At 38.9% G+C, this 13,164-nt stretch overlaps 1 protein-coding gene and 1 pseudogene across 1 annotated transcript in view; one reads left to right on the forward strand and one right to left on the reverse strand.

The window, feature by feature from the left end:
- LOC113961063 (guanine nucleotide-binding protein G(q) subunit alpha) overlaps positions 1-13,164 on the reverse strand; it is a 149,642-nt gene that overhangs the window by 21,446 nt on the left and 115,032 nt on the right. The window contains exons 4-5 of the mRNA XM_027671086.1: positions 2,968-3,096; positions 1,864-1,993 (exon numbers count right to left, since the gene is read on the reverse strand). Coding sequence (XP_027526887.1) covers positions 1,864-1,993; positions 2,968-3,096 — 259 coding nt within the window. The remainder of the gene's footprint in view (positions 1-1,863; positions 1,994-2,967; positions 3,097-13,164) is intronic.
- On the forward strand, positions 7,121-9,535 carry LOC113961065 (annotated as a pseudogene).

Here is a 13,164-nt window from a genome sequence, read left to right on the forward strand (position 1 = left end):
TCATGGTCAAGCCACTCCCTGACCGGGGCTGGGGCCACTAGATATAAACAGATGCTGATTGTAATCTCTTTCACAGCCTCTCTTATAGCAATTGGGAAGATGCAGTAATAATGACCTTCCAGATGCCTGCACAACTGATAGTTGGTGGAGGTGATTCTACAGTACCTATCTCATGATGCACCAGCTTTCAACTTCTGACTGTGCAACTTATACCCTGCAGGTGTTGGAACACCAACCTCATCTAGTCAATTATATAACTAACAACCCGTCAAAATAACAACCTCATCTATAACTCCGTGTCAAGTGATGATTTGAGAGAATCAAGGGGTGGAAACGACACCTTGCCTTCTGACACCCTGTCCCTTGACCAATATTAGACAGACTGCCAATACTCTGCCCCGACTCTTCTCCACATTTAAAAGACATTTGCATGATTGACTGTTTCTGCCAGATGACCCAGACACCAAATGTCCCTAGCAGTCCACCAGAGCCATGGCATCACTTATGATCCTGTGCTTGCTATTGGTGATTGGGTGAGTTGCTACATGGGGGAATTGGTAATTTTTCTTACTTCCTCAATAAAGCTTTGTTTTATAACGTGTGATCAGACTCCATTACTGTTTGGACCAGAACATCAAAGATATATGCCTTACAAAACAAAATAAAAACATTCTGATACCTGCCAAGTTAAAAGAATACAAAAATAAATGACAAGACGTATTCACTATATAAGCAAATGAAATTTTCTTCTTTGTAACAGCTGTACTTTTTAAGGAGATGTCTGATGATATAAAGACTGTAATGAGATTTCTTTCTTTTATGGGAAAAGTATAAATTTAAAAGCTTTCAGAACTCCTAGTCTTTCTTGAAAAAATTAATATTGAAAAAAGTTGAGAATACAATCATGACTGCCCAGGGACATTTGTTTTACCTTGCTATGTCAACCCTTCTCTTAAACAATGAAATCAAAGTATATACACAGTCATGAAGAACATTAAAATGTTTTCTTTTTTTCATCTAACTTTTGTAAATGAATGCTAAAAACTTTCATAGAACAGTGCGGGGAATAACTCATGTAAGTTTGATAAATAACAGGAATAGTCTTTATGAAAGAAAAAAGTCCAAATAATAAATTCCCCCCCACTTTGTAAAACTGTATACAAAACACTGGGTACTACTGCACTTTGCTTGATTAGTTCATACATCACCACCCATGAGTTTTTTACTTCTGTTATTCTTTAAATTAGCAACACAAGTAGGAAATATAAGTCAATATAAATCCTATACTTTAAGTCAATGAAATGAAGTTTACTACTTTGGGTCTGTTCTAGCAAAGAACCTATGAATTTTGTTTTAATTCCCACTGTATTTTTATGGCTTTGCTACACAACACTAACCATGCAAATAGCTACAATAAGAACATTTCTCTATAGTCACCTATTCCGCTTTTAACACAAAATAGATGGGTTCCACTGACCCTCCATGGAAGAGATCAGTTTGTGGCATATTATTTGAGTATTAGCCTCTTAATCCCTGTAGAAATTCTCATTTCATTACATGCAGTTGAATACAACTGCTGGTAGACATTTTGAAAACAACCAGGACTGGACAAGCCAACCTGCTTTGAAAATGTCTAACAAAGGACTAACGACTTTGCATTTTGCTGTTTAACATGAAGTATTCAATCTATCATTATATTTTACTGGTCCAAAAAATTTAATATCCAAATAAACATGTAAAAACACACACACTGAAGCTCTCTACAAACTTGTGCTTTAATCAATTTGTAAATAATATTTAAAATTAATTTTAGTGAAAGTATTTTTTGTTAAAAACTGGTGATTTATGCTGATGCTTGCTTACCTCATTGTCTGACTCCACAAGCACTTGATCATATTCACTAAGAGCTACTAGGAACATGATAGATGTAACATTTTCAAAGCAATGTATCCATTTTCTTCTTTCTGATCGTTGCCCTCCTACATCCACCATTCTGCAAAATTAACAATGATCACATCAACTCCACAAATATCTTTGCAGATAAACATACAAACACATATGAAACACTGATTCTAAGAATTTAGTTAAAAACACAATTTGGTTTGTTTTTCTTAAAAAATTTTACCCTTCATATTGAAGACTAATGAAATGTGTTGTAAATAAACAGGTTATCATATTTGCTTTTTAGTTTGATGTGCTTTCTGAATTTGAATCTCAAAGTCCTCAGATTTCTGATATTCAAAACGCTTATGATTCTGAGCCATGATTCTAGAATGTATGCCCTGTATAGTCAGCAGAAACACATGTCCACAGAATGAAGTTGGTGGCCTGCCTTTCTCCCAAGAAATTACCAATCAAAATTCCAAACTTGCCATGGCTGCTTAATTTCAAGAGTATAAATAGAATACAATCTGTATTTACTGAAGCTGTTAATAGTCAAACCTCAAATTTGCTGGCAGACTGTACTCACAATTTATTATGGATCTCAATGTAACTAGACACTTGGGTGTCTAAATTGTAATTGTAACTGCATAGTTATTCTTTAAGCAATTGTATTTGACCTCAAAATGAGTTGTGGGGAAAATTATTTGTAGGAATGGTATTAAATTTACAAAATGTCACTTCTCTCTAAAAATCAAGTACAGAAGTGGTACCTTTACGTTTCATAATTTATTATTCATAATAAATTGGATATACTAATTTTATTGAAAAATGACTTCCAGTTTTTCTACCAATAATAACTACCTTCAGAAAAAGACAAATCTGTTTGTCTCTCATCCTCTTGACGTCTTTAACAACAGCTGCTAATCATATATGGACAAAAACATGAAAATAAAATGAACAACAAGCTCAAATTTTAAAAACATTGAATAATTTTTACTTTTAACCAATATCCTATACACAGTATTAGTAATGTAAAAGGAAACAAAAGAAACAAAGCAAATGGGCATTAAACTTTTTTTCTACCTGAAAATGACACTTTGTAAGTCAAATGGATATTCAATGATCCCTGTTGTTGGAACTCGAACTCTAAGCACATCTTGCTGAGTTGGCAGATAGGCTGAATCTGCTATGCGGTCCAAGTCGTTAAGGTAACTATAGATGGGGAGAAACAACAGGAATGCAAGACAATGATACCATAATCCCGTTGAGGAAAAGGGAAAGGAAGTATTAGGAAAAGAAAGGGAGTGTGGGATAGGAAGAAGTGCAACAGAAAAAAGCGCAATAATGACATAAAAGAGGGAAGGAAATATAAAGGAGTGCTCCATTCTCCCTTTCTGGTAAATTGCATAGCTTTAAATAAGTTCTACAAAAGGACAGCATGATTATTATAATTTTCATATAAATTTGCTTGGCTTTCACATGTTGAATCACCAGCAATTCAAAATTTTCAGTTATTGAATTCTGATTAAAGACAAATAATATGATAAAATGTGTACAAAATATAAGACTAATTTTATCTGATTCTATAACATATTTCTTGATAATTACTCTGCAGTGTTTACAAATGATATATAAACATGAATCTCCCAAGTGATAGTGGACTATTAATTATCAGTTTCAAAACAGTAGGAGGATAAATGGCACTCTGTGTAGATAAAAGAAAACAATACCACACTGACAAATCAAAAAACTCTCCACCTGAAATTCCTGCATCCAGACTGAAACTTCTGATCAAGTTAATAAGCCTTCGCTACATGAAATAAATCCAGTCAATTACCAAATAATCTGAAACTGTAATAAAATTGCTTGTAAGGGCTTGTCAACTACAACACACAACTCTTCTGCTATTGCTTAATGGTGGTTTTCAAGTATAAAGCAGCACTGCACTGGCGGTTTTAATTAACTTTCATAAGAGATGTGTCAAAAAAAGAGGGATAATATACCAACGTGCCTGTTTGCGTCCAGGAGTTGCACATTCCATGAATTCAGTGCACCAGGCATCTTGGGCTCTCCCAATGGTAGATGCCTGGGAAAACGACTGCTGCAGTAAATTAAGTTTTTGTGTATTTGATTATTTCCAAGTGCAAGAATGACCTAGTTGGTCAGAGTTAGCTACTGTTAAGATAACATAAGGCTGCCCTGATTCGTTCCAGGGAAGGGTAGCAATGCACTCCTTGCGATTTATCAAATCATTAAATATCACTAAGCTCTGAAATATTTTCTTCATAGTTATTACTCAAAGTGTTCTTTTTTAAATAAATTCACACAAGGAATATTTAGATTACTTCTAGATACTCTGAATGATTTGTTATGCAATAGTTAAAGTAAATTGTTATGAATAATGACAGAAACAGATTTGAGTTATACTTTACAGCAAAAATATGAATAATTAATTTGTCAGTTCTGGGAGGGACCCAAAATATTATCAAATTTTCCTCACAATGATTTTATTCATGAAAGATTAAGCTGATAGTAAATGCTGAATGTGGGAATATTGTAAATATTCAGAAAGATGTATTGAACCATATATCTCAGAAAAATTTTTATATTCAGAAGTTACTGCTCTGAAAATGTTTTCTCAGAACCCTGACTAGTTTCTACCAATAGAAAAAATGTCTTGAAAATCTGAACATTTCATCTGCCCTTAGTTGTTTTACACAAAAATCAAAATGGATAAGCTGAGCATCAATTTGCTGGAGGGGGAATCCATAAGAAATTCATAACCACCACAATAGGAAATCTAAAGAGATGTTGAAACACTAATTGGCCTCTTTTCCCCTCCCACCCCACCAAAAACATTGGTTTTGTTCTGTGACTTTATTTTGGAAAAAAAGAAGGGTACAAAGAAGCATTGTGGATCATTGCATGCTATAGTGGTATTCATGAAAGCAGGAGAACTTTAAGAGAATAAATTTGTTGGTGACCCATCCATCCAATTGCTTGTTGCATTCCTTTGGAAAGCCTCAGCTGTAGTCTCCATTATGTGCACCATGATCATAGTGGGCATACTACTAAGATATGCAGTAGTGCACATCTAACTGTTTTTTAGAAAAACAATAATTTAAAGTGTCATTATTAAACAATCACATCTCATTTGTATTACTGGAAACTGATTAAGGAGCGAAGCCTCCTAGCAAACAACACTAATGTCATTAAGTTCCAGAAGCACTAATTTATCCTTTAAAATGACATCTTTTCCTCATCCTCATTCTGTTCTGCTCAAGTTCTGCTCTTACACATTTACTAAACAGAAAACTTCTTACTCGTTTCACCAGTATCACCTTCTAGAGGCTATACAGAATCCTTACACAACCTCTTAGAGTCCTATTTCCTTCCCAAGATATATTCACTTAACAGTTTAAAGAATATAGGGCTCATTACAGTCTCTTAAATTATACATTCAAACCCAGAATCATGGAAGCAGTGTCAAAACCAGTAAGAGTACCTCATAGAAAAATTCATATATTATGCATAAAATCATTAAAAAAATAAATCTTTGTTACTAACAAATCACAACCAGAATCTAGTGCAACAAAAGCAATTTAGCATACATTCTGCAATTTTTGTTTTTTAATAGAATCATAGAATCATCAAGATTGGAAGAGACCTTTTAAGATCATCATGTCCAACCATCTACCCAGCACTACCACTGTAACCCCTAAACCACTAAATCATATCCAGATCAGACTAAACCATGTCAGTGCCAGATCCAGATGCCTCTTGAACACCTCCAGGGATGGTGACTCCATCACCTCCCTGGGACACCTATTCCAATGCCTGACCACCCGAACAGTGAAGAAAATGTTTCTAATATCTAATCTGAATCTCCGCTGTCTCATCTTAAGGCCATTTCCTCCAGTCCTCTCACTGCAGGCACAGTAGAAGAGACCAGCCCCTACCTCACTACAACCTCCTTTCAGGTAGTTGTAGAGAGTGATGAGGTCCCCCCTGAGCCTCCTCTTCTCGAGACTAAACAAACCCAGCTCCCTCAGTCGTTCCTCATAAGACATGTTCTCTAGACCCTTCATGAGCCTTGTTGCCCTTTGCTGGACATGCTCCAGCAGCTCAATGTCCTTTATGAAGTGAGGGACACAGAACTGAACACAGTACTTGAGGTGGGGCCTCATCAATGCTAAGTACAGGGGAAGAATCACTTCCCTAGTCCCACTGGCCACACTGTTCTTGATACAGGCCAAGATGCCATTGGCCTTCTTGGCCACATGGGACACACTGCTGGCTCACATCCAGTTGGCTGTCAACCAGCACCCCCAAGTCCCTTTCTGCTGAGCAGTTCTCAGGCCACTCTTCCCCCAACCTGTAGCACTGCATGAGGTTACTGCGACCCAAGTGCAGGACCTGGCATTTCGCCTTATTGAACCTCATGCAGTTGTCATCAGCCCATCAATCCAGTCTGTCAAGATCTCTCTGTAAAGCCCTCCGACCCTCAAGCAGATCAACACTCCCACCCAACTTAGTGCCATCTGCAAATTTCCTGAGGGTGCACTCAATCCTCACATTCAGATCATCAATAAAGATGTTAAACAGGACCGGCCCCAAAACTGAGCCCTGGGGAACACTGCTAGCAACTGGTCACCAACTGGATTTAGCTGCAGTCACCACAACTCTCTGGGTTTGACCATCCAACCAGTTTATTTACCCATTGAAGAGTCCAAGCAGCAAGCAGCCAGTTTTTATAGGAGGATGCTGTGGGAGATGGTGTTAAAGGCTTTACTGAAGTCTAGATAGACAACATCCACGGCCTTCCCCTCATCTACTAAGCGGGTCACCTGGTCATGGAAGATCAAGTTGGTCAAGCAGGACCCGCCTTTCATAAATCCATGTGTCCAGTTCTGGGTCCCTCAGTTCAGGAAGGATATTGAGGTGCTGGAGCAGGTCCAGAGAAGAGCAACGAGGTTGGTGAAGGGACTTGAGCACAAGTCCTATAAGGAGAGGCTGAGGGAGCTGGAGTTGTTCAGCCTGGAGAAGAGGAGGCTCAGGGGAGACCTCATCACTCTCTACAACTACCTGAAAGGAGGTTGTAGCCAGGTGGGGGTTGGTCTCTTCTCCCAGGCAACTATCAGCAAGACAAGAGGGCATGGTCTTAAGCTAAAGTTAAAAAGAGACAAAAGCAAGACAACCACAACTTTAATGAACGAAGAAGATTTAATATTAATAATCATTTAAAAGAACTACGCACTTTAATACCCAATGACCCAAATATACGCTGGGATAAAACAACGATCCTAAAAGCCTCAGTTGATTACATCCGTAAACTGCAAAGAGACCTGCAGTGCACAAAAGAGCTAGAAAACAACCTGAAGAAACTAGAACATGCCAACGACCACCTGCTGCTCAGAATACAGAAACTTGAGATGCAAGCTCAAGCATACATACTGTTCCTTACTCCATCTACAAACCTTTACTCCCCTGATATGATCAACACAGTCATCAAACAGGAGCCTGTGCTGGACAACTAAACCCAAAACATGATGCCACATCACGCAAACCTGTCCTGCACCACCACCACCCTCAACCTCACTGACAGAACCGTCACCTTCAGTGACAACCTCGGGAATATAACTGAACCAACTGGCACTTACAGTGTTCCTGTGCAAATGAGATCCAGACTAGAAGATACCCTAATGAACGATCAATATTAGAAATACTGTTCAAATCCCAAGCTGTATGTGACTTGATAATAGAAAAATAAAAGAGATAAAAATATATTTTATCCAATCATAAAAATGGGCTCTTATCCATGGAGTCGACACAAAATGAAAATAGCCCTAACCAAAGGGAAATAAAAGACTCCTTAAACATTTTTAGTTCAATATTACTAGATCACCCTTACTGTAAAAATCCTCTCGAAAAGCCTTCACCAGAAAGCACAGGACTGAAATCAAGAACTCACAAAAGAGACAAAAAAGACAGTCAAAAAACTTCTTGGGTAACTGATGAGCAATTGGCAATGTGGCTTCATGAATTTCTAGATGAATTTATAAAGAAATATGGCAGTTTAATACCATTCTGTGAAAAAGATGTCCTGAAGAGATTAGAAGAAATCTTTAATGAAGATTTCTCCCATAGAAAAGCTTTTATCACCAGAGAAATCATGAAATATCAAGAAAAACATCCAAAACCCTCCATTTGCAATTTCCAAATCTCCTATAATAAACACATACTGGATATAGATGATTTAACTACACTAGAAGGCCAAAACTGGCTGAATGACCAAATAATTAGCATGTATGGTGAACTCATAATGGATTCAGTCCCTGAAAAGATTCATTTCTTTAACAGTTTTTTTCATAGACAGCTCGTAACCAAAGGATATAATGGGGTAAAACGATGGACTAAAAAGGTAGACTTATTCAGAAAGACTCTCTTATTAATTCCTATTCACCTGGAAGTCCACTGGTCCCTCATTGTTGTGAACATCCCCAGTCGAATTATTTCATTTTATGATTCCCAAGGCATTAATTTTCAGTTTTGTGTGGAAAACATTCAACAATATTTGCTGACTGAAGCAAAGGAGAAGAATCACCCCGAGTTCCTTCAAGGTTGGCAGACTGCTGTGACAAAGTGTATTCCACAACAGAAAAATGGCAGTGATTGTGGAGTTTTTGTGCTCCAGTATTGCAAGTGCTTCATCTTAGACCAGCCTTTTCAGTTCTCCCAAGATATGCCACGAGTGAGAAAAAGAATTTACAGGGAGCTGTGTGAACACTAGCTAATAGACTAATAAAATGCAGCCAACCTAATTTATCTAGTATTTCTGATAAGTTGCAGCTAGTGTTTGTGTACTTGAATTTCTGAAAACTTCCAAGAATTTTGAGTAATTCTCAGCTGAGTGGTGTGACCACTGTTGTTACCTCAGTTTTTTTGATAAGTTCTTTAACTGGCAGAACACTGCAGAGCTGCCATAGAATATTCCTACTGTCATTTTAATTCTCTTATGTTCTCAACGTGCCTGTAGACAAAGCATACAATTAAAGCCATAAAACTGTAAATTTAGTGCACCTTTGAGATATAACTAGAAATGACAAATACTGGTGAATTTATCTGAAAACATAAAGATGCATGGTGTGTTTTCTGAAGCAATAATACTTTGAATGATAACAGATAATAATCATAGCAATAGAATTTAAGTTATAAAACAACTTAAGTGCATTTCAATTAGAAATTAAAAGTGTAACCGGCATTACTTTTTTATGTTCTTTTAACCCAAATATATAGAAGTTTCTACCTCACTCATAAAACAAGTTATTATCAGAAAAGCATTTTACACTTTTAAAAACAAAAAAAAGGGGAAAAAGAGACTATATATGCACATAAACAAAGGTTAACTCAGAATAGATCTCATTTAAGTTTTTTAGGCCTTATATTTCTTATATTCCTTCCTCTTCAAACCAGGTACAGTTGATAAATGTGACTGCGAAAAAAATGAGAAACTGGAAAGTACATAGCCAATGTAAATACCTGAAATGTAAAATGTGTAATTGAAGTGTGGAAGTGTAATGGCAATTCCGATTGTGTGTGAGTGAAGAATGACTGAGGTGGCCACCAATGAATGATTGAAGAAAGATTGTATGAGAGACTGCATAGATATATATATGTGTCCAAACTCAAAAATGTTTTATATTAGAGTGTTAAGATTATAAGGGAATGTGTCACAAAATATATGTGTGCAAACTTAAAAATACTTTTATATTAGAGTATTAAGACTTTAAGGGAATGTATTACATAAATCTGTCAGACTATAGTGAATCCTTATTCTAAATGATAGATGAACTCTCTAAATTTTTTCTTGGTGAAGTGTTGTTATCCATCCTTATTATAGGATACTGTATTTCTTCTTAGCTTTGAATCAGTTGTCAATGTTGATACCTTGCTTGATCAGTCTGTTGCAAAAAGCCCTGCAACAGACTGTCAAAACAAAAAAAGGGGGCATTGTCGGTGTTAACAACAAGTCTGTCAGAAGGAAGTAAGAAGATGGAAGGCAGGAAGTACAAAAACGGACTTCCTGGACTTTTTGCAAATCATCATGACTCGACAAAAGCTGTGTCAGCATGAGTTTACTATTTTGCAACCAATCCTGATGTATTTATACATGAAGACACCAATAGTAGATTTACATGCGTATGGCCTGATATATGTGTACATGAAAATACCAATAGATTGACGTGTATGGTCTGATATACGTGTATATGAAAGTACCAATAGTAAATTGACATGTGTATGGCCTGATGTATGTTTATATGAAGACACCAATAGTAAGTTGACATGTGTGTTGTGTAAGAAGTATAAATGTCTGCAACCTGTTGCAATAAAGAGTTCTTCCAGCCTTCTGCTATCCAGTCCCTACTTTGAAAGAAGATTCTATGTCGCTTGAGCCGTCTCAACAGCAACATGATGTTACCCCATTCACTATTACCCTTTGCTCCCAACCCATCAGCCAGTTGCTCACCCATTGCATGACGTGTTTATCCAGCTGTGTGCTGGATATTTTGTCCAGAAGGATCCTGTGAGAGACAGTATCAAAAGCTTTACTGAAATCCAAAAAGATGACATTAACTGGCTTCCCTTGATCAAATAGGTGGGTTACCTTGTTGTAAAAGGGAATTAAGTTTGACAAGCAGGACTTTCCCCTCGCACTGGGTGTGACCAGTGACTGCATTGTCCTTCAAGTGTTTTTCAATAACTGCCAGAATAATCTTCTCCATAATTTTGCCAGGCACTGACATGAGACTGACAGACCTGTAGTACTAGGTATATCCTCTTGCCCTTATTGAAGATTGGGACAGTGTTTGCCAGCTCCCAGTCAACTGGGACCTCTCCAGATTCCCAAGACCATTCAAAAATCATTGAGAGAGGCCTCACGATGACATCAGCCAGTTCTTTGAGTATTCTTGGATGAATCCCATAGACTTATAGGGATCCAGCTGGAACAGCAAATCTCACACAAGCAAGTCCATGAGGGGTTGACTGAGAGTTTATTGTTCTCACAGCCATGGTCCTCCAGCTCAGGGCTCTGGGACCCCCTTAGCCCATCATCAGCGTTCAAGACAAAAGGGAAGAAAGCATTAAACATCTCTGCCTTTTCTCTGTCCCTGTTTGTGAGGTGACCATCCTCATCAAGTAACAGGCCAATGTTATTTCTGGAGTGCCTTTTGCTATTAACATATTTAAAAAAACTCTTTTTATTGTCCCCCGCAGTACTGCCCAACTTCAACTCCAATTGAGCTTTGGTCACGTGCATTTTCTCCCTACAGTAGCAAGCAGCATTTCTGTATTCTTCCCATGTCACCTGACTTTGCTTCCACTGGCCATACACTTTCTTTTTTTGTCTTAGCTGCTGTAGGAGAAGAAAATGGAAGATTTTGGTGAGGAGGGAAAGATAGGGAAGCTTCTGCAGTTGGGGAAGACCTAGTGTGGGAAAGAGTTCTTTCTCATGAATGGTGCTGTGTATGTTCTCCCTGTAAAGAAGTAACTTCCCTGCTGCAAGGAGAGAGAAGATTCTCACAGACATTCCTAGGGGCCCTTGCTGGGAGTCAGGCAGGCCATAAAACACAGGGGAGAATACAGCCTTGAAAAGTTACGCATGTGTGAAAGGTGTTGCTATAAAAGCATCAAAACAGGTTTCCTGCTTTGCTTCCCCCCCCCCGCTGCATGAGCATTCAGTGATGTATTGCAGTGTATTAGAGTCTCTGACTTTGAAAATAAACATTTCCTTAAAACCTTAGCCTGATTATTATAGGCTTGGGCGTGGTTAGATGGTGTTTAAATCTGCTGTTTCTCTGGCAATGCCCAAGCCTTGTAATCAGCTACCGTGAGGCTTCTGGTGGGTCTCTCCACTGCTCTGGGGCTTCCCTCCCTGAGGGAAAACCCCTGTGCGCCAAAATCTGCCATTCTGCTGTAGATCAGGCCTGCTCCAGAGCAGCTTCCCTTGGTGACTGACAGCTCATTTCTGTTAGACCAGAAGGAGGAGCTGGTGAGGCATGTGAAGCTCGAGGGCAGCCTTGGCTGCAGTGACCATGAAATGGTGGAGTTCAAGATCCTTAGGGCAGCGAGGAGGGCACACAGCAAACTCACTAGCCTGACCTTTAGGAGAGTAGACCTTGGCCTTTTCAGGGATCTGCCTGATAGAGTACCATGGGATAAAGCCCTGGAGGGAAGAGGGGCCCAAGACAGCAGGTTAATAACAAAGGATCACCTCTTCCAAGATCAGAAGCAAGGCATCCCAAAAAGAAGAAGTCAGGCAAAAATGCCAGGAGACCTGCAAGGAAGAACATGGAGCTCCTGGACAAACTCAAACACAAAAAGGAAAATGACAGAGGCTAGAAGCAAGAACAGGGAGCCTGGGAGGAATACAGAAAAATTGTCCTAGCTGTCAGGCATCAAGTTAGAAAAATCTAAAGCCCTGATAGAATTAAATCTGCCCAGGGACATCAAAGGCAACAAGAAAAGCTTCTATAGGTACATTGATGATAAAAGGAAGACTAAGGAAAATGTGGTTCTTCCCATAGGGACCCAGGGAGCTACAGGCTGATCGGTCTCACCTCAGTGCCTGGCAAGATCATGGAGCGGATCCTCGTGGAAGCTATGCTAAGGTTCGTGGAAAACAGAGAGGTGATTGGTGACAGTCAACATGGTTTCACTAAGGGCAAATCATACCTGACAAATTTGGTGGCCTTCTACAATGGGATTACAGCATGCGTGGACGAGGGAAGAGCTACTGACATCATCTACCTGGACTTGTGCAAAGCATTTGACATTGTCCCACATGGCATCCTTGTCTTTAAACTGGATAAACATGGTTTTAATGGATGGACCACTCAGTGAATAAGGAATCGGCTGTATGGTTGCACTCAAAGAGTTGCGGTCAACAGCTCAATATCCAGGGGGACAGCAATGACGGGTGGCATCGTCAGGTGTTGGTATTGGGACTGGCACAGTTTAAAATCTCTGTCAGTGACATTGGCAGTGAGATTGAGTGCACCCTCGATGAGTTTGCCATCAACACCAAGCTGTGTGGTGCAGATGACATGCTGGAAGGAAAGGATGGCATCCAGAGGGACCTTGACAGGCTTGAAAGGTGTGCCCATGTCAACTTCATGAAGTTCAACAATGTCAAGCAAAAGGTCCTGCACCTGGGTCACGGCAATCCCAAGCACAAATATAGGCTGGGCAAATAATGGATTGAGAGCAGCCCTAAGGGAT

The sequence above is a fragment of the Neopelma chrysocephalum genome, unplaced genomic scaffold (genome assembly GCF_003984885.1).
Source record: "Neopelma chrysocephalum unplaced genomic scaffold, ASM398488v2 Primary Assembly neopelma1_97033, whole genome shotgun sequence".
NCBI lineage: Eukaryota > Metazoa > Chordata > Aves > Passeriformes > Pipridae > Neopelma > Neopelma chrysocephalum.